The 22783-nt window shown below is 31.1% G+C and overlaps 2 protein-coding genes across 5 annotated transcripts in view; both read left to right on the top strand.

Annotated features, from left to right (window-relative positions):
* Positions 1-6321: 6321 nt before the first annotated feature.
* Positions 6322-7431, top strand: LOC117181134 (UDP-glucuronosyltransferase 2B15-like). The gene has a single exon (XM_033373702.1). It carries the CDS (start codon positions 6322-6324, stop codon positions 7429-7431), a length of 1110 nt encoding a protein of 369 aa, XP_033229593.1.
* Positions 7432-13884: 6453 nt separating this feature from the next.
* The window catches only part of LOC117181424 (UDP-glucuronosyltransferase 2B15-like), a 204765-nt gene continuing 195866 nt past the window's right edge, over positions 13885-22783 (top strand). Inside the window, exons 1-2 of one of the 4 annotated variants that reach the window (XM_033374058.1) lie at positions 13885-13999; positions 15789-17041. In XM_033374058.1, the coding sequence (XP_033229949.1) occupies positions 15904-17041 (1138 nt within the window). In that variant the 5' untranslated portion in view covers positions 13885-13999; positions 15789-15903. Of the gene's footprint in view, positions 14048-15782; positions 17042-22783 lie in introns of all 4 variants that reach the window. The other 3 variants (XM_033374055.1, XM_033374059.1, XM_033374056.1) reach the window with 3 other exon arrangements.

Raw genomic sequence — 22783 nt, 5'->3', positions numbered from 1 at the left:
GTTATAAACAATACTGATTAACAAATGCATTAAACAGTCACTTTTTGATAGAAAAAATCGATTTTTTTGCATAATTGTTCATTCTATTCCCAAATTAATATTCTGATGGAGGAAACTGACGTTTGACAATATTTTTTCTTTTTATTAACAATTATGATCAACAAATGCATTTTATAGACAACTTCAAATTGGAATAACGTCTTTCTTGTTGAAATGTTGATTATATCACAAAAAATGAAACTCCTACGAAATAGACTGACCTTGAAATAAGGAACCGAATCGTAAAACGTCTAGACCCAACATCTTTCTCAAATATTATAATTTTTACTATTTGAAAGCGTCTATTAAATGCATTTGTTGATCAGAATTGTTAATAAAAATTAAAAATCTTATCAAACGTCAGTTTCCTCCATCAGAATATTAATTTACGGATAAAATGAACAATTGTTAAAAAAATGAATTTTTTCTATCAAAGAGTGACTGTTCAATGCATTTGTTAATCAGTATTGCTTATAACAATGGCTAATATTTTGATTGTCGATTTCTATGATGGAGTTTTCATTTTTGAAGGAAAACCTAATTATTGTGCAGAAAAAATGTATTTTATGTATACGCTTTTTTATTAAATTTGTTTATAAAAATAAAAAAATTATACTTAAGTGTTTGATTTCAATTAAACATTAATTTTATTCGATTTGACGGGGAAAAACGTGATGAAAAGAACTTCGAGGCTTCCATGTACAGCAATAATCTATTTTGTTGATCAATTTGTTTATAACAATTGAATTGATTGCACGAACTTCATCTAAGTTATTAGGATTTGTTAATCGATTGTAAATCTATCATTTTTTTCGCTTTCTCAGGTAAAATCAATAATTTTACAGAACAGGCAGCTCAAATATGAAAAATTATGGTTTTTTGGCATTTTGCAACTTGAATAACAAACAAACAGAGCCTTTTTAGCAAAATCGCCCTCGATAGACCTCTTCAGAATTTAATTAGCTTAAATTATTACAAAAAAGATGGAATCGGATGAACATTGTAGGCTCTAGATCATTCTGAAACCCAAATTTCTAATTGGCCGCACTGTGCGCCGCTCGAAAAGGGAGGTGTTACGCTCAATCTGCAAACAGTAGAACATGCTTAATTTATGTGGCTACGATCAAATTAAATTTTAGAAACAATTGTCTGTTTCAGCTATTCGTAAGAAAATAAATACCACAAAACCATGTAAATATAGTTTACTGTAAATAACTAAATTTCAACCATTTTTTATGACCTTTGGGCAATGCATAATAATTATTATAGTTATGAACAATTTTATAAACGAAGTTTTCTTCTCGTATTTTCTTATTTTATAAACTAAAAGCCATTTTCAACGTTGAAATCAACTGCCAGTGATTCATTGCCATCACATTTGGCCAAGAGATAATAATCCATTCCTATAATTTCCGTCCTTGTAGACTACATTTATATCTTTCTCTGTCAAAAAAAATAAATAAAAATTGTATTTTTTAGGAAACGCTTTTTTCATTTATATTTTTTAAAACCATTTTTTAATAAACGAAAAACTTATTGTTAAAATTTTTAATTTTAAATGTAGCTTTAAAAAAGTAAATTCAAATGACAAAAAATAAAATCAGTCACTAGAAGCCACGATACATAATTAAAAAAAAAAATTAGTCTAAAACTTAAAGTTCCATATCTCTGTCATATTTTAGAATATTCGAAAAATATTTGGTAGGATTTTTTCCAAGGCTATCACATATTCTGAATTGGAGAGTAATCTTATTCCTATACAAATATTCCCGTTAACAGAGGACGTGGACTCCACCATTTACGAGTCTTAGAAAAAATAGATTGGATTCCACATTTTACTTGTCGTGTACCTTCAGCTGTTTATGATTAACCTGAATGAATCACTAACGGGCATCCATTTTAATCCAAAGTATAAACATTTTCTCCCATGTTTGAGTGATTAGTGACTTAATTTGATTCGTAAAAATCTCCACGTGCATTCAAAGTTTCCTTATCTTCTAATGTTTTTCTGCTATTGAATGCATTGACTTTTCTAGATGTTGTTCAGTGAATTCTTTTAACCGCTTTTTTGTAACAGAACTTATCGGAAGTTTATTTTTTGTTTCGCCACTTCTTCAAAATTTTACTGCTCTTTGCTTACAATCAAAGTCAATATATTGGCCATTTTCCGTGCAAATAGGTTAATCTGCTGTAACATTTGGTTTAAAAATTATTCTGAATGCGTGTCTTCAACATCCGAAGTCTTTTAATATGGGTCTTGAAAGTCTAAATCATGTTCCTTTATAATCTCCATGTCTTTAAATCATTCAGAATGTGCATAATTATGTCTTTCGAAATTATCTGCCAGTTGCCGCTCTAACGTCATTACCCTTACTATCCATAATGTTCATTAGTTGGAACACAAGTAACAGAAGTTTTATTACAATCAACGGATTTACAGCCATGGTTAAAATTAGATAATTTTTTATTTTTCTCTGTAGAAAATATGAAAGTGATTAATTTGAATTTTCGAACTCAACCACATTTAAAGCAACACTGAGCGATTATTCTCAATTAGTCAGTCTTCTTCCTAAAAATGAAAGTCGCTCTTCAAAGAAATATACAAGTGCGTATGTATATCTACGTATTGATAAAGATGCGTGGGACGACAAAAACACTCCGCAGCAAAATCAAATTTTATTTTAGAAACCTTTATGCAGGTTGGGGACCTTTAACAAAAGTACCTTGAAGCTCTGCCAGTTCAATGTCTGTAGACGCTTAAATGATTGTATGTTTTATATAAGAGCTTCTCGGCGTAAGAGGGAACTAAAGTTTTAAAAATTCACGTGAAACGAAAAATGAAAAAAAAAACACTAAAATGTCCTTGTCTAAAATCTGAGATATAGAAATTGTAAATTTAAATGATAATTACTCACAAAAAGAGTTTCATCTCCCTATCTACGGGGTACATAGTCGTTTTTAACCCTTAAACGCCAAAAGTCAGTTTAAACTTCTAAAATCTATTACAAGTTTCTTGCATAAAATATGAAACATGAATATTGTAGATTTTTATTTAAAGTATTTGTAAAAAAAGTTTCATCCCCTTAGTTGCTGAGGAAGGCTGTTCTTTTCCACCCCTGTACCTCAAAAATCGTTAAAAAATTCTAAAATCCATTGAGAATATTTTCCCTAAAATGTAAAATATAAATTTTGTAGATTTGGTAGCAAATATTTGAAAAAAATTCATCTCTTTAGTTGCTGGGGACCGAATTCATTTTCAACCCTTGAACGTCAAAAATCGATTAAAATAATCTGAAATCAGTTCTAAGTAAACAATTTCTAAAATTTCTTCCAATTTTCCTACATAAAATCTCATACATGAATATGGCAGATTTTAAAAGTAAATATTTGCTAACAAAATTTCATTCCCCTACTTACCGTGGAATGCAATCGTTGTTAACCCCTGAACCCCAAAAATTGATATAAGTTTTTAAATCTATTCTAAGTTTCTTAGCTAAAATCTGAAACATGAATATTATATATTTTGGTAAAGAATATTTTAAAACAAATGTTTCATCCTTCTAAGTGCCGAGTAACATGACATTTTTCCAACCATTGAAAACGCTAAATCCTGCCAAATTAATGTAACGAAAAATAATGTCGGTGAAGTTTACCCCCCTAAAAATTTTTCGAGAAATTTGAGAAAAAATCATTTTTTCTCTCTCATTGTCATAAAATATTCTAAAAAGTATTGTTCGCAAAAGCTACTTTAATTTAGAAAAACATAATAGTTTATTCCTGTTTGACAATTTTTGGTGTAATCAAAAATAATTTTGGAGCGGCTCCCCCCGCCGAGATTTTTTCAAAAAAATTGAAATATTTACATTTACGAACTTTCATTGCGAGGAAAATTCTCTAATTGGTTTTGTTGGTAATTAAAGGAGTTCAACCCCTAGAAAATAATTTTTCGTAGAAATACGAAAACACGTCATCTTTATTTAATTATTGCGAACAATATATATTTTTCCCAATTTTTGGTCCTGAATTTACTCCTATTTGGCAATTTTGAGTGCAATGAAAAATAGTTTTGGGGTAGTTCACCCCTATAAGACTTTGTCGGCCAATTTATGAAAGTTTCATTTTTCTTCTCTCATTGTGAGAAAATTTCACCAATTGTTTTTACCGTAAAAGATACCGCTGTTATATTTGAAACAATTAAATGTTTTTTACCCCAATTGTCGAGAGCCGTTTTCACCCCCAAAAGCCCGATTACGGCAGATGAGAATAATTGTTTGTCGCTCAGTTTTTCGAATACTACTATGTATGTGAGAACAAAGAAAATCAGGGGAGGCACTTTTACCTAGGTTTCCTTGTTAGATCGAATTTAAGTAGAAATCCGAGAAAGAGGAAAATGGGCATATTTTTAGAAAAAAGAGAAAACTAGAAAAATTCTTCTAAAAAATGGGAAAAGAGGTGAATATATGGGGAATAGTGTGAGTAATAGTCTTAAATTACTTTAAATAATTAAGTAAGGTCTGTACAAGTGTCACGAATGTATTTCTACACGAATTTAAACGATTTAATTAACTAAATTAAATTAATTAATTGAAGTAATCTTTAATTGGAGCAATAAAAAGCAAATTAAGTTTTTTAAGTGTGAAAAATGGCATTTTTTCTGTTTTTAAAATATTTCTTCATTTTAGAGAATGTTAATTTAAATTGGTTTGAGCAAAATTGGAAGTGAATTAAATTCCTTGTGAAAATGAACAAATTTTACTGTACATTATATTGTTTAAAAGATACAGCCTACAAAAGTTCTAATTTTCTGCAAAATTAGTATAAAAGTTTAATTTTATTTTTTGTAAAATAACATTTTTTTCTGTTAACAGTTGACTCTAATAGTCAAAATATTGTTTGATGTAACCTTAATTAAAAGGAAATAAAAAATATGCCACAGCTCTTATACGTCTGAAATTATACTACTTTTATTAAAGTTTGTTAAGAAGTACATAAAGTAAGATAAAAACCTTTTGGATCTGGCTCTGAGCGCTCGATAATATATTTATCAAGCGCTACGCGCTCAGTCATTATGCATCCCCGACTACTCTTTTCTTAGAGTTCCTTCGGCTTCAAGGAACACATTCTCGTCGTCTTTAATCTTTAACCTTTCTTGATTTTAACTTTAAAGCCAAATTTTAAGATCTGATTTAAAAATAATTTTGCTATTAAACATTTTATATTATTTTGTGTCTTATCAAGAAATGATTTTTTTTGCAGTATGTGCCGTTTGTACAAAAATCTAATTTTTTCATTTTCAATATTTTTTCAGAAATAAAATAAAAACCTGCGTGCCTATGAAAAAGTTATTTATAACCAATCTCGCCGAGTTTGACAGCAAAATGGAATTTTTGATTTTCCATTATTTTTTGTGCGATCAAGATTTTTCTTATCTTGACATTTTTCATATCGTGCGTTTTCGGTCTTAAAATTTTTATTTTCGTTTTTTTTTTACTTTTTCAAATGCTTTTTCTTTTAGTCCTTAAAAAATGTACCAAAGCTCGATTCCGATCTGATCATTTTTTCGAAAGTTATCGTGCCTACGAAGCACTAGAGATAGACAACTTACTGAAAATAATTTTTTTCTGGCTTAGGGGGATTGATTAAATTCGCAAAACTCAATATTCACATAAAACCAATAGCTTCTCATCAAAATGAGAATGTAAAAATGAGATTTCTTTTAAAATTTGATACACTTGATTTTTATAGATATATTTAAGAAATTATTAAAGTCTTTACAGTTTGGAAACAGTACAGTAATAAAAACTGAAATTTATCACACTTTTACTAATATTTGAATGGTTCCTGCGGAAAATGAATGATCAATTAAGTTAATTCAATAATACCTTCAGCGCTTCTTTTTTTGGTCACAAATCAATCATAAGGTCTCACTGAAATGATTGCGAAAGAAAAACGAAAGGTGCAAGCCCTTTTGGGTTGACCTCAATTCAAGCCGACCACGTTTCGACATTGGCCGCCACGCATTTCCTAATGCCCCCCCCCCCCCCGAATTCCCATCATCTTATTTAAGAAGTCAGGAATATTTTAGTATTTAGTATGCTCTTGCCCATTGTATGGTTCATCGCATAAAAAATTTCGGGTAAAAAATAGAAAATGCAATTCTCCTTAGAGAATAGATTATAAATTAAATAGCATTGTCATCATAAGTCTCTTTCTTGTAAATTCTTTAAATTAAACATTACATTCAGAATGCATTTATTTCGGTTTTTGATTATTTCAACATGGATGGTGCTATCGTCATTGGTTATTATATCATCAAGTAAATCTACACTAGTTCATAACGGATCTCCAAATTTCAGTAACACTGAAAATAAAAAATTGAACATCTTGGCCGCTTTGTTTACTTCAAGTGGGAGTCATTTCGCATTTTTCAAACCGCTCTTGGAAGAACTTGCTCGAAGAGGTCATAATTTGACAGTGTTGTCTTATAATCCTCGTAAAAATAACAATATTGATGCGAATGTGCTACCGAATTATAACGATGTGCTCCTCACTGATCCAAAATTTATTGGAGAAAATGTAATCAATCTTCAAGAAAAACCAGTTGATTCTTATTTCATAAATTTTGACAATATTTTTCGAATGCGACATTTTGGACTGACATATTGTGAGATGACTCTTAATAATCCGGAGGTTCGCCAGCTAATTAAGTCGGATCAGAAGTTTGATCTTATTTTCATGGAAACTTTTTGTGGTGATTGTGCCTTAGGTTTTGTGCATAAATTCCAGGCACCATTTATTGCATTATCTTCTCATGAAATAATGCCGTGGATTAACGACCGACTGGGAAACCCTGATAATCCGAGTTTCATTCCGGAATTTTTTAAGTTACACGCAGGTCCAATGAATTTTATGCAAAGAGTTCTGAACACATTGAGTTTGTTGGCGGATAAACTGGCTTATGAAATTGGATACACAGGGCCTCATCAAAAACTTGTTGACGATGCTTTTGGACCTGGAGTTCCTCCTCTCAATGAAATTGCAAAGAATACATCTGCTCTGTTGGTAAATACGCATTATTCCATTCATGGATCGAGACCTTATGTTCCAAATGTAATTGAGGTTGGTGGGATGCATATTGGTAAACCAAAGCCATTACCAGATGATATAAAAAAGTTCCTCGATGATTCCCCGGAAGGTGTTCTTTTGTTTAGTTGGGGTTCAATGGTTAATGCCTCATCAATGTTGCAAGTGAAACTGGATGCTATGTTAAATGTTTTCAGTGAGGTGCCACGAAAAGTAATTTTAAAGTGGGAATCTGATGAACTGCCTAGGAAACTGAAAAACGTGATGATCAAGAAGTGGTTGCCGCAATTCGATATCATGAGTGAGTAATAAGAAATTTCCAATTATATAGGCCGATTTAATTTTTAAAATCTTTGAACTATTTTGGCTCTTTTTTATGAGAATAATAGTATATAATACTGTCAATAGAGGTTTAAATAGTCACATGTTACAAGCACCAGTTCTACCAGAAAAATATTCTTCGCAACATTGTTTTCGTTTCTCGCATAGTTTTTATGAAAAATATAATATTTTTAAAGCTTTGTCACGATTAAAACAAAAAAAAATTACCCCGGGAGTAAAAAAAATACTATTTTTACGAAGGTCTCGGTCTGTTTGTCTGTAGTATGTAGTCTGCAGGCACGATAACTTTCGAAAGATTAATCTGGTTGGATTCTGTTTTGGCACACTTTTTTATGGCATAAAAAGAAAGAACGAGTTCGTAAACCAGATATTTTGGATGAAAATTTATAAAGTGAGCGCATTATCAATTTTTTTTAGACCATTTTTTCAAGATTAAAAAATTCTATGTATGGTTATTCATAGAACTCGGAAACTAGAACAATTCCTGCTGATGACTTTATTCGATAAAAAGAAAATTATCAGAAATATAGCATTTTCAAAATAAAAAAATGAAATGAACGTTTTAAGCAAAACAGCGCTTGATATGAAAAAAAGTCATTAACAAAAAAAAAACTGATTTTTGAAAACCCTGAAAGATTATCATAAAAACTTTTTCACTTTTTTGGAGAAGTTGAAAATTCAAACTTTCATCGTACAAAAAGTAACAAAAAATTTCATTTTGCAGTCACACTGTGCAAGATATTAAAAATGAAAAAATTAAATTTATGGAATAACGATACAAGCTATTAAAAAAGAGACAAAACTTGTTTATCTAAAAAAAGCTTCAAATTTTTATTAATTACTTTTTTATTGGAGGGGTAGTTTGTGTTTTATTTGCAAAATATTTCATTGAAAAAATTATATTATTGGACAAACGGCACACGCTATAAAAAAAAATAAATAGACAAAAGTTTGTTAGAAAGTCTGGTTATCAAATTTTTATAAATATGAAATTTTTAAAAAAGGGGCATCAGCTACAATAACATTTTATTTAACAACATTTTTCGCCTAAATTATATCACAAATATGCTTAGAACCACCTTGCGCTAGAACATGTATTTTAAGTTTGAATCGTAACAAATAAAATTGAAAATAAACAAATTAAATTTATAGAAAACGACACAATTTTTAATGAAATGTTCCATAATAATTGTTATTTTAATATGATACACTGGTTATTTATTGATGAAAATAAGACAATGAAAATATTTGTATACCAATACTAATGCATATTATGAATTTTAATAATATAAATTTATTGAAATTATATAAAGTTTTCAGGGTAGCTAAGAATGAAATTTAATTAAAAATAAGAAATAAATATTAAAGTAAAAATAAAAAGTGAAAATTGTACTTTATTTTGCAATATCTAAATAAACAGTCCCAGACCAAGGTACAGAAATAAGTATATAATAGATTTGATATAATAGAGTTGACAATAATGTAGAAAAGTTCGGATTGTCGATGAAATCGAGTGCCAAGCACGAGATACATGATGAGAAAGTGTTCGTTAACTTCGAAGGAACTTTAAAGAAAGAGAATTCACAATCACAAAATAAAAGTTGTCTATGCTTTGGATTTTAGGTTTGAAAGGCTTGCTCACAAATATGGGGAAAATACAAATACCGATTGCGAAGCGCGAGACAAATATATTATTGATAATATTAGTTATTATTTTGCTGAAGGGCAAGGCCGCCCCCTATTTTGTGAAATTCCTAGAAAAAAAACTGATTTTTTTTCAAAGAAGAAAACCTTTTAATGAAGAAAGCTCAGTTTTCGGACAAATACCGATAAACATACTTGTTTTGACTTTTTGTCATTGAATTTCAGTCTCATCTTAAGCAATAATCAAGGAATCATTTCCATCCCATACCTTTTAAATTTGACGCCCCAATCTGTTTATATTTTGTCCAGAAAATTGCCGAAAGTTGCAAAATAGCAGTTTTATTTAAAATTCATTCTAGAGACGGGCTTTTGAAAACACATTTTAGCATGAACTTTCTGTATGATAAGTGATAAGTGATAAGTATTGATAAGTATTGATAAATATTGATAAGTGACAAGTTTGCAAGTATTGTTGAAAAAACTTCAAATTATTTAAATAATTATTATTTGTAAATTAATTTTTATTCTCCCTGTAAATCCTAAAAATTAAGTATTTTTTAGAATTAATGAACCAGCGAGTGAATGCAGAAAATAAATGTTGTTGATTAAGATTATGACTACAAGAAAATACTAAAAATTAAAAAATAATAATTAATTGTTCAACTAATTTAAAATAACCTTTAAATTAATTACAAACTTGTCAATTGTAAAATACAAAAAACATATGCTGAGTTAAATACGAGAAATCCCGTCCTTGTCATGAATTGGTTTTATTCACTTCTAAACTAAACAAGGCTAAGTAATCTTCTACGGAAATATGAGCTATATTACTATATTTTATAATATTATAGCTAATATAAGAGAAATAAGAATGGATTTCTTTTGTGAAAAATTACCTGAAATAATGATAAAATTACGTTTTTGAAATACTTTTACCGTCAACGTATTTTTAGGAGATTATAGAACAAATTACCCTAATTTCGATTTTGTCGTTTTCCCTTAAGGTTGAGCACTTTAATCACGTGACCATTTACACTGGCATTATAATAATATTTTTTTAAATTACATTCTCATCATAATGAGAAGATATAAGTTATATGTGAAAACAGACTGTCACGCATTTCTTTAAATCTTCACGTTTCGAGACTCCCTGAATCCGAAAAACAGGTTTTACGATGATTTCTGTCTGTCTGCCGTCCTCGTTGTTGTTGTCATTGTCATCTGTAAACCAGATAACTTTTGAGATACTAATCCTAATCGTCCCAAATATGACATAAAAATCCAAAAACTACATTTTTTCGTATTGTTGTTACTTTTTACTAATTTCCGTCGTCTTTTTCATATTAATAATTACTAATGGACAGTTTGAATATTTATCATGACTTCTTAAACAATCTCTAATTCTTTGAACAAATGTAAATTATTTAAACAATTATTTATTCCCAAAACTTTTTTTTAAATAATCGTATTTTCTGATTGAAATGTAATTGCTTGTCATTGTTTGAAGAAGTAAAGTTTTCTAAAAATATTATGCAAATATTTGCATAGTTATTTCTTGTTTATATTCAAAATTCCTAAAAGTTGTGGAGGAGATATTAACTTTCTTTCTAAATTAGGATCCTATGCTACGCTTTGTTAAATGATTAAATTATTTTCATACATTTATTTCAATGTTTAATAAATCTATATTTCTTTAAGCAATCTTTAGTTGCTCAAGAAGTTTTCTTTAATTACTAAAAAAATGAAATAAAATAGAAGACATACAATTATAACTGCTTAAGCAAATCAAAATTGTTTAAATAAATAGAAATTTCTTTAACAACAGAAGAAATGTGTCAAAATTGTATAATTATTCAACAAAAAGCAGCATAAGATCCCAATTTGAAAAAAGTTGACATTTCTGGCTTAATTTTTAGAAATTTTGAAAATAAAATATAATTAATTGTTGAAGTAATTACATATTGTTTTTAGAAAAAATGTCTACTCCAAAGAACTACAAGAAATTGCATTTCAATTAGAAAATACGATTATTATTTAAATTGGTGGGAAACAAATAATGTTTAAATGATTTATATTTGTTCAAACAATCGAAAATTGTTTGAAAAGTTATGGTAATTTTTCAAATTGTACATTAGTAATTATTTGCAGAAAAACACGACGGAAAATGCTAAAAAGTGACAATAATACGTAAAAATATAGTTTTATTTTATTTTTTTTATTTTTGGGTCATATTTGGGGCACTGCAGCGAGTTAGGGTGAGTAGCAAATAAAAGTTATCAGTATAGTTTTATTTCGTTGACACTTCTCCTAAATCCCTAAAAAACTTGGCACGTTTCGATGAAACCCTGAAACATGAGTTCAATTTTTCTAACATTTAAAATTTGCCCATGTCAATTAAATAAGATTTTGAAGTTCCCAATGGCACGTGCCGTGCAGAAATTTCGAAAGGGATCGAGTGGGGCCCTGACTAGTTTTGCTAACTCTAATCGGGCTCTAGTTAGGGGAACTAGCCAGGGACCCATCTGGTACGTAACGCTCAGGCCACGGGGCCCTACTAGATTTTCTAGTAGGCTTCTGGTGAGGTCAACCCGCTTACAATTCAATTAAAGAGAAAAGTACCTGCAGGACGCCTGCAGGGTACTGGCAGCCAGTACTTTTATCCGTTCATCATCATATGACTGTATACGATCCGAATATCATTTATATTTTCAAAAATTGAAATTTCATTAAAACATTTTGGGTAATTGTAACACCCACTACTGCTATACTCTAACCATGTGACAAAAAAAGTTTTAAAAAATAAATATTAATTAATTGCGAGTATTTTCTCTTAAAATATTAATGGTCCTCTTTATAGTGAATACATATATATCATTCTTAAACATTATATTACAAATAAGATTTTTAACGCCACGGGGTATCGAACCTACATATATATACCGGCCTAAATCTATCGCCCAAGAGTCGGGAGTTTAAATATTGCGCTAAGCCGACAAGTTGAAACTCGATGAAAAAGCCATCATCATAACCTACGGCTTAGAAAAGCTAAAACACCAAATTGTAAACTCTTTTTTTCTAATCAAATATTTATTATTATACGACATTATTTAAACGAAAAATATAAATACTGTTAACATGAATATCTATAAAATCATTTTAAAACAAATAAATGTAATCGACTGAAATTTTTATTCGTATAATATTTCGTTTTTTCCCATTGTAGACTACTTTACAACTTTTTACAGTGACAGAACATTAAATTTTTTATGAGCATTTAAACCCAAACCTAAAATGTAATTTGTTCTAAACATTTACAATCTTTCATAAAGATTGGATTCAGAATTTGTTTCTTTAAAAAACAGCACTGACCAGTTGCACTTGACATAAGTTCTTTAACTTTAACTGAAAAATATATTCCTGACTCCGAAGAAAATATTCATTGGTGCCTTAAATGAAGTTTTCGAGAATAACGAGTTTAAATACTCATAAAAACATTATTTTTGCTTACTCAAACCTTCAAAAGCCTCAAAATTATATTTTAGGCAATATAAGATTTTAGGAGTTCTCTAGTCGGGGTCCTATTAGACACACATAGATTTGCCATACCTATACGAAGCATGGAATTCTTTACCAGAACCTGGCAGGGCACTCATCAGTTTTTCTAGACTAGATATTCTGATAGGGGCCTCACCAGTTTTTTCTAGACTAGATATTCTGATAGGGGTCCCATCAGAACCCAACTTCAAATAGGGAAAGATGGGGAAATTTCTGCACGGGGTGTTAATATTAGAATTTTAAGAAATTACGCATTTTCTTTCTCCACCCTAATAATACTACATATTTTTGTTTGGTTCTTGAAATCTGCTAAAAAATTTCCCCAAAACAACCATTAACTTTAAAAATGAACTCTCTTAGCAAAATTTTAATGTTTTAGAAATTGAATCTTATCTTATTTTTGGGTTTTTCTGGGCTCCTCGAAAATACCTATTTCGATTTTTGGGCTCCGACCTTCAACGTTGAAAAAATTATTCCCTTTATACAGCCCAGACATGATTTTATCAATAAATAATCATTTTGAGAATTTTACAGTGTGCATACAGTGTCTGAATCTGAATCACACACTTTATTCACACTAAAAAAAGATCATTTTTGCACAAAGTCATATATGTATGGTGTGAAGCGTTGAATTTTAATGTTAAGGGTTGGAGCCCAATAATTGAAGTTGGTTATTTTGAGGAGCATAAAAATCCCGTCTTACACATATTGAATTTCTCAAAAAAACTATTTTTTGATAAATTTAGGTCTACGTGATACAAAGGGGTTGATTTTTCAAATTAAGAGTTGGAGCATAAAACTACATTGATGTCGATCATTTTCGAAATCGATGTTCGGCAACACCGAGATTTCAATTTCAATGTTCCATTGCTAGTTCGTCGAACGACTTAATTAACATGTTAAGATACGACAAGCATTATAGAACGGGGTACATAAAACAAAGGCAGGTGATATCTGGCACTAGTGGTGCGAGTAGTCACATGTATTTCGCACAAGTATGTTAATACAATTATTAATTTTAAAAAATCGATATATTTGAAAAATAACTGAGGTAAATAGTTATTGATATCTTTATTCGAAAATGTTACATTTGTTTTTCTGACAACAAAGCCTATCAAAATCCGCAATGAACAATTTTATCTCGTCTACTGTAATCTCTAAATTCCCGTTATCATCCTTACTGCCTCATGAGAAGTTAGTGTACTCTTGACCATTGTACAGTTCATTACTTCAAAAATATCTCTTTTACAGAAAGTGTTATCATAATTTCAACATATCGAACTTTGTGTCGGAATTTGAACAGTCAAACGAGGAAAGTGATTAAAATAGGAAGATTGTGAGTTACTTTTTTAGTTTCGAAAATTCGGGTGCATAGAACATAAGTGTAAGAAACATAAGAATCCCATCGTGATGTTATTAAGTATTTTCTTATATGGGATTTTTTCCGAAAAGTGTCATTTTCCTTCACCGTGATTTTATTCTTAATCATACAAAAAGTTTTATACTCCTAGCTCTTGTAGAACAACCTCGTTTTCTACGTATATTATAATAAAAAAACGGAAAAAATGAAAAAAAAAATGTTCTAACTTCGAGACCTAACTTTCAAGACTAATTATTTTTACTTAATGTTTACAGATACGTAAAAAATTTAATTTCCATAGTCCTTCTGAAAACCTATCGTTTTCTACCCCTAAGGTGATAAAAGATTCGAAAAAAGAATCCTAAAAAATGTCGAAACTTCAAGGCCTTGCACTGATAGAAATGAATTTGCTGTATAACAATATTTATCAATAGATTCATTCGGTTTTATTCCTGGTATAGATACAGCTATACATGATGTTTCTTTTGACTATCCGATTATTGTTGCTTATGAAGACAGCCGAGCAGGAGCGAGCGAGATACGCTTATGGTAAACAAAACCAAGACGGGTATATCAATCATACAGAGTATATTGCCAAACGACAATATTGTAGAGAAAGCTCGCTTCGAAACATGTTTAATTGGATGAAACGTCTCATATAATAATAATACGTATATTATAGTTTTGTACCACGAATGTGATAAGTTGTATTTACAATATTTCACTAAGTGCATTTTGTTCTCTTTATGATTGAAGTACAGGTGTTATATTACGAATGTACTCATAATTTTCTAACCTACAATCATATGGTTATATAAATGATACTATTTCTACCAGTGCGAATCCGAACAAATAATCGAAAAATGTCCTAATGCCCATGCCTATAATTTTATGTCTTGAAATGGTTTTATTTGATGTCCAAAGATACTCAAAGAAGGTTCATCCGCTTAGCTCTTCTGAAGCAACCCTAATTTCTAATAAAAATTGTAAAATATAATAGTTGGAATGAATTACAAAAATATACCTGTATAATATTTGTCACCTGTTACCTCTATTTGTTTGGTAAAAAAAAATATCTAAAGTTTCCGCAAGCCGAATAAAGTTTAGCAGGTATTTTCCCCGAGAAAAAAGACTTTGTTCGAAATTTAATTCAGAATCCTCAATATCAGGTGTGTCGATTTAACCCTTAACTTTTTCTTTGCCATTAGCCATAGAATACAAATTAGAATTTACTTGTTAAATTTGAGGCTTATATGTCTGGTTTAAATGGTCCCAAAACCACCCTATAAGTATTAGATTGAGTTTCTTTTCTAGTTTTAGGCGCTGCATATGATTTTTGTGGGGTTTTTAAAGATTCAAATAGTTTTTTATGTATGAAATCATACTTACTACTAACAATTAGATATTTCAATAAATATACCAAACTATTAGTAATTGTTTATCAGACTTTTCGAATAATGGTAGAAACAAAAGAAAATATAAAATCCCATTTTCCAGCTCTCCTTAGCCTCAAAAATCACACCTAAGTGTCAAAATATTCCCCTGTGTAGCTCTTACTAGGTCTAAAGTCACCTCTGTCCACATCTTCCAAGCCTCGAAAATTATCTTTAACTTTCTTTTAACGGAAATGACACCTTTCGCGGAAACTCTCATATATTAATTGTGTTGCATTTGAATCTACAAAATGCGGAAATTTATCTACTAAACTCTCATAGATTATAGTGAGATTTATCATGCACCAAGCTGATAGTGATTTAAGTTCTAGGTTGCGAAAACTAATTACTATCGACTATACAGAATTAAAGAAGGGGGACAACTGAAATCTGCATCATTCATATTTTAATCAGTTCATAAACTATAAATTAAAATTAACATTTAGAATGAATTTTTTTGGTTTAATTATAATCTCCACATTGATGGTAATATCATCATTGGTCATGAAAGCAACAAGTGAATCTGCTACAGCTCATTATGGATCTCCATCATTCAGTGCGTCAGAAAATAAGAAATTGAACATCCTAGCCGCTTTGTTCACTTCAAGTGGGAGCCATTTTACATTTTTTAAACCGCTCTTAGAAGAACTTGCTCGAAGAGGTCACAATCTGACAGTATTGTCTTATAATCCTCGTAAAAATAACACTATGGATACGAAGATTCTACATAATTATAAGGATGTACTCCTCACCGATCCAAAACTTATTACCAGAAATGTGGTCAACGTTGAGAAAATGGTATCTAATTCTTATTTCATTAATATGGGGAAGTTTTTTAGACTGCGAGAACTTGGACTGAAATATTGTGAGATGACTTTTAATAACACTGAGGTTCGTGAGCTAATTAAATCGGATCAGAGATTTGATCTGATTTTCATGGAAACTTTTTCCACTGATTGCGCTTTAGGTTTCGTACACAGATTTCAGGCACCATTTATTGCATTATCCTCTCATGAAATAATGCCGTGGATAAACGATCGACTGGGGAATCCTGATAATCCAAGTTATATTCCGGAATTCTTTAAGTTATACTCAGGTCAAATGAGATTTATGCAAAGAGTTATGAACACATTGGGTTTGTGGTGGGCAAAATTTATTTACGAAATAGCATTTCAATGTCCTAATCAGAAACTTGTTGAAGATACTTTTGGACCTGAGGTTCCTCCTCTTAGTGAAATTGCAAAGAAGACATCTGCTCTATTAGTAAATACACATTATTCCATTCATGGATCGAGACCTTATGTTCCAAATGTAATTGAGGTGGGTGGTATGCATATTGGTGAGCCAAAACCATTACCAGATGATATACAAAAGTTTCTCGACAATGCCCGGAAAGGGGCTCTTTTATTTAGTTGGGGTTCTATGGTTAATACATCAACACTAACGCAAAAGAAACTGGATGCTCTGTTAAATGTATTTGAGAAGATGCCACGAAAAGTTATTTTGAAGTGGGAATATGACGAATTTCCAAGGAAGATGAAGAATGTGATGATAAAGAAGTGGTTGCCGCAATTTGATATCATGAGTGAGTATTAAGTTCTAAATGGCTAATGCTGATATAAGTTGACTGTTAATAGGTAGAGGTAAATTATAACTCATGATTTTAAGCTGAAACTCATTCTGGATCAATTTAAATCATAACCAGTACCAAGTTTAATCCCAAAACACATTTCGATCACTTTCAATCCGTCTTTGCAATCTGTATTACTCCGAATGCATCCAAGCTTGAATTCATTCGTGGGTTTCGGATTGAACTTGTAGGGATTGAAAAGGATTGAAAAGCTGATTCAGATTAATTCGCACTGAAGCAGATAGAACTTTGGGAATGATTAAGAATAGTTTAGTTTGGTTCGGAATAAATTCTTGTCTGTAATTTTTTATAGGATAAATTGAAGCCGGAAATGCATAAATTACGTAAAGTTTTGTACATTCTCATCAGGGAAGATAAGATTCGTGTAAAATTTGACCCCTCCCCACAGTTTTTGTCAAATTTTCATGTTTTATAACCTTTAGAATGTTAGCACGATGAATTTAGAAAAAATTGACAGATTAGATTGAGCTTTTGTATATTTTTGATAAAAAAATTCAAAATGTTAAGGTAAACCGACCATTTCTGGGACAAAGTAACAATTATGTCCATTACTGGGAGAATAATAAATATCGTTGAGTATCTTTTATACTCTAACAGAAATCATAAAAGCAAAAAGTATATAGCATTTATAAAGTTCTTATAAATTCATTACCACTATTTATTTGTTGTTTTGGTAAGTTATGCATTTGGTAAAAAAATACATAAATCTAAAGTACTAGTCAAGATCTGTGAATGAACCGCTGCAAAATTCGCCATTTTTTTGTACTTCAAAACTTTCCGCATAACTTTTATAGCCTTCTAGTAATGACATTCTTTACTAATAAGTCACAATTTTGTTATAGTGAAATATTAAAAATATTATTCATGAGCTCCACGCTGGGCGTTGAATCGTTTATTAATTTTAAAAAAGAAGTTAAAAGTATTTAACTGCAACCTGCAATTCGAACCTCAATTGTTGCCAACTGCTTAGGCAAGTTACTAAATAGTTACTCCTAAATTAAATTTTTTAATACCAATTAGTAAGTATGCATTAAAATTTAACATTATAGATTAATATTAAATATTATAAATAGTAATAACATTAATATTATCAATTTACTTGAAGATTCAACAGATTAGTTGGAATTTTTGTCTTTCTTGACTGAAAAATCCTTTTTGATTAATATTTCAACTAATTTAGTTGAAAACTCATTAAATTAAAAATTTCATTATGCGGTCAAACTATGCAAGATACGACAAAAGATTAATTGACAAAAATTATGAACTCAAAAAAGATATACAAATTTGTTATTAATCACATTCTAAAACTGCGGGTAGTTTTTGTTTAATTTGTAAAAAACAACATTAAAAAATCATTGGAAAAAACTTCTTCATTCAGAAAAGTTCTACAAATTTGTTATTTTTCATTTCTGGAAGAAACTAATAGTTTTAGTTCTAATCGTAAGAAATAAAATTGAGAATAAAAAAATTAAATTTTTGGACAAATTACACAATCTATGGAAAAAATAAATAAACAAAAGTGGACCATAAAAAAAAGTGCGTATTTTTCATTCAAATCGATAAAAATTAAATTGAAAATCAGCGATTCCAACTAAATTAAGGGACATTTTCAGATATTTTCCAATTATTTCTTAAAATTCCATATAATTTACCTGAAAATAATGATCAGTATGAAAAGTCACTAAAAAATAATGCAATTACGGAGGCAAATTGTCAAATTTGTGTTTCGTCAAAGTTTTATGTGGAAAGAAACAAAAAGGAACGTACCGAAAGTTTCGTTAAGTTCCTTTTCGTTCTTTTTTATATAAAATGCGATTAACACATAATTTGACATAATGAGCCTACGCTCATTAGGTTTTTATGATTTTTAGTCCAAGCTTAGTTTTTAGCCAAAGTGTTTTAAATTTATCGAAATAATTGGCAAATATCCAAAAATGCCCCTTAATTTCGTTCGAATCTCTATTGAAAATACACCAATTAAATTTTCAGACAAGAGGCGTAAACTACGAAAAACAAATGAGACAAAAGTTTTTCTAACAAAAATTAGATACAAATTTATTATTATACATTTTTTTTATGAAACTTGTAGTTAGTTGGGTCTTTTGGTCGTAAACAATAAAAATTAAGTTTTTGGAAAAATTAAACAAGCTACAATAACATTCCATCGCAAAAAATTTTTCTGCTAAAAAGAAGAATTGCCGACAAAACGCAAAAGGAACATTCTACAAAATAGTCGAATTTTTTACAGAAATGTTGAATTTTTATTATTATTATAACACCATTAAGCCATTTCCCTTTCGGGGTAGGCGTGACTCATTCGGTAGGGGAAAGGGGTAGTGTGTGGAAGGGATAGAAATTTTTTCAGATTGATCCAGAATTCTCGTGCTATTTAAGTAAATAACATGTTCGTTCCGCAACACTGCTCCGACCCAGGTTGCTGATCAATCTCTCTAGCAATCACCCCAAGCGAAGAACCTCACGAAGTCGTTATGTAAGGTTCCCCACTTGGGTCCATTAGTGGCCAAGGTCTTTTGTTTCAGGCTTCATTCACTCTACTGACACTCTTTTTATTAACTATTTGCCGCCATACTTTCCGGCCCTAGCATACTTCTCTAGCTTCTTTTATGTACATGCATTTTTTTATGCAGGCTCTCGTGTTTCTGTGACTTCTTATGTCTCTTCTAACTAGGGTCTCATTCACACATTCTAACCATTCTTTCTGCGGTCTACCTCTGGGTACGCTGCCATTTACTTTACCTTCATACACTTGTTTCGTTAGTCGTTCATTTGGCATTCTCTCAACATGTCTGAACCATCTTAACCGATTTCTTTCCCATGTGTCTACTAGCGTCTCTTCTGCACCACATTCTTTTAGAATTATCTTGTCACTTACTTTGTCCATTAGGGTCTTCCCGCTTATTATGCGCATGAATCTCATGTCAATTGCGTTAACTTTACTCTTATCTTTTTCTTGATAAGTCCATGTCTCGCTACCGTATAGAACAGTCGGTACAAATATAGAATTATGTGTTGCCATTTTAGCTTTATTTGATATATTTTTACTTCTGATAAGGGGACCTGCTCTACCAATAACCTTCTTACCTTCATTTATTCGTCTATCTAATTCCGCATCTATCTTCCCGTCCCTAGTAAATAAGCTACCATGATATACGAACTAATCAACTTGTTCAATTCTCTCATCATTTACTAGAATATTGCATAGTGTTTTCTCACTCTTTCCTTTGAACACCATAGTTTTTGTTTTATTTGCGTTAATTTTGAGGCCCATGCTCTTCATGCTTGCATCTAGTTTATTCAACATTCTTTGTAAGTCTTCGATAGACTCTGCCATAATAACCTTATCATCTGTGAACGCTAACCCTCGTACCCATACTGTTTCGAGATCCACACCCTCTTCGTCAAAGAGAGCCATTCTTAAACACTTGTCCATAAATAATATAAATAACCATGAAGACATAACGCATCCTTGTCTAACTCCTTGAATAATATCGAAACAGTCACTCAGTTTCCCATTCACTCTTACACTCGCTTTGCTACCTGTATATATTGTTTTTGTAGCTTGTAGGATCCATCCATTGAATCCATACTCTTTCAGAACTTCCCAAAGTTTACTTCTATCTACCTTGTCAAAAGCTTTTTCTAGGTCAACAAATGCACGGAAAACTTTTTTTCCTACTCTCAAACTTTTTTCTGTTATTTGCATTAAGCTAAATATTTGATCCGTACATGACCTTCCTGGTATAAGCCCACTTTGGGCTTCCCAAATCTTTGCTTCTGTTATTTTCATTACTCTACGAATAAGTATTTTTGAATATATTTTACTTACGGTGCTTAATAAGCTAATCCCTCTGTAATTATTGCACTCGCTTTTATCTCCCTTTCTCTTGTATATTGGTACGATAATAGCTTCTTTCCAATCGTCTGGGACGTCTCCCATCTCGAAACATAAATTTATCAATTCGCAAACTCTATATGGTATGTACTCGCCACCGTGTTTAAATATTTCAGCGTTAATACCGTCTACCCCGGCAGCCTTACCGTTTTTCAAGTTCTTAATTATATCCCTAACCTCAGCGACACAGACTTTTTCAATTGAGTTTTCCATCGCATCGTGTTCAACATCGCAGTTGTGGTGTCCGATAGCTTCATCTCCGAATTGTCTCCTAAAATAGTCTCTGAAAGCCTCTAGTATTCCGTCTGCATCATATACCATTTCCCCCCTACTATTTCTCATGTTGACAATTTCTGTACTTTTGTTTCCTTTAATTTTTTTATAAAGTAGTTTCCTGCTTCCTTCAAAGTCGTTTTGTATTTTTATCTCTTATTCTGCTCTAATTGCATCTTTACTTTCTTTAACTAATCCTTTAAGTATCCTGTTTTCGCGTCTATAATCATTTCTGCGTCTACTTATTTCCTCATTGCTAAGACCTGCGATGTTCAAAGTTCTCTTGTACGCTTCTCTTTTTGCTTTTTGGGCAGCCTGAATTTCATCATTCCACCACGTATCACCAGACATTCTTCCTACAACTGCGGTACCACACACTTCGATCGTGCATCTAACAAGGATATCCCGTAACATTGTCCAGCCGCTCTCTAAATCTTTGTTTTTTATTCGGTTCTCCCATGTTGCCCTATCTATGCTTTCGATTATCTTATTTTGGAAATCTATTCGCACATGCAGTTTCTGTAGGTTCTCAATTTTGATTCGCGTTTGTTTTGCTTTCTTGGGTCTCTTTTTTCTCCAACTAAGTTAAGTTTTGAGATCAGAAGGTAATGATCAGTATTGCATTCAGGACCCCTCATGACCCTTGTATCTTTGACTAACTCTCTAAGTCTTGCATCCGCAACAACAAAGTCAATTATACTGCGGCTATTTTCTTTAGACCAGGTGTACATATGGATCATTTTATGCCTAAACCAAGTATTTGTAATAAACAGACCCTTTTCTAAGCATAGACCAACTAATTTATCTCCATTATAGTTTGTTCTTGGATCCCCAAAATTACCTAATACTCTTTCAGTATCCTGATTTTGGATGCCCACCCAACCGTTCATGTCTCCTAGTAGAATTATTCTTCCCCCATGTTTGCAGATGTTTATTGTGTCATTAAAAGTGTCCCAGAAGGCGTCTTTTACTTCTCTAGGATCACTATCAACCGACGCGTAGCATGCTATAATAAATAGTTTTCTGATTCCTACTTTCATTCTAGCCCACAGCAGTCTGGGAGACACGAAGCCATGGTCTCCGAGATGCTGCCTTGCTCTTTCATTCAAAATGAGACCTACTCCTTGTTTACCATGTGATTCACAGTCTACTCCTGACCATATTTCAAATCCGCCTTTCTACACGCCGTTTTTTATGTCTTTAGTTTCGCATCCCTTTTTCTTTGTTTCGGGCATCATTTACTCCCCTAGCATTCCAAACACCCAGTCTCCATTCGTCGCCTGAAACATGACCTTTAGATTTTCCGTGTGCATGCCTTTTGTCATTAAAAGTTCCAGTCCTTTCCGATGCTATTTTGTAGTTTGTATTATTTATTGTTTAGATTATATGCCCAACTAACACCTTTATGCAATAAGTTTATTTTTTGAGTCGAAATCATGTCAAAGTTAAGTATCAAATCGTCATATGGTGGAGATTGTAGTTCTAACGTC

The sequence above is a fragment of the Belonocnema kinseyi genome, chromosome 10, assembly GCF_010883055.1.
Source record: "Belonocnema kinseyi isolate 2016_QV_RU_SX_M_011 chromosome 10, B_treatae_v1, whole genome shotgun sequence".
Lineage (NCBI taxonomy): Eukaryota > Metazoa > Arthropoda > Insecta > Hymenoptera > Cynipidae > Belonocnema > Belonocnema kinseyi.
This window is presented reverse-complemented; position numbering and strand designations above follow the sequence as displayed.

Coding starts and splice junctions, on each gene's coding strand:
- LOC117181134 (XM_033373702.1), top strand. CDS start 6,322: ATGGTGCTATCGTCATTGGTTATTATATCATCAAGTAAATCTACACTA.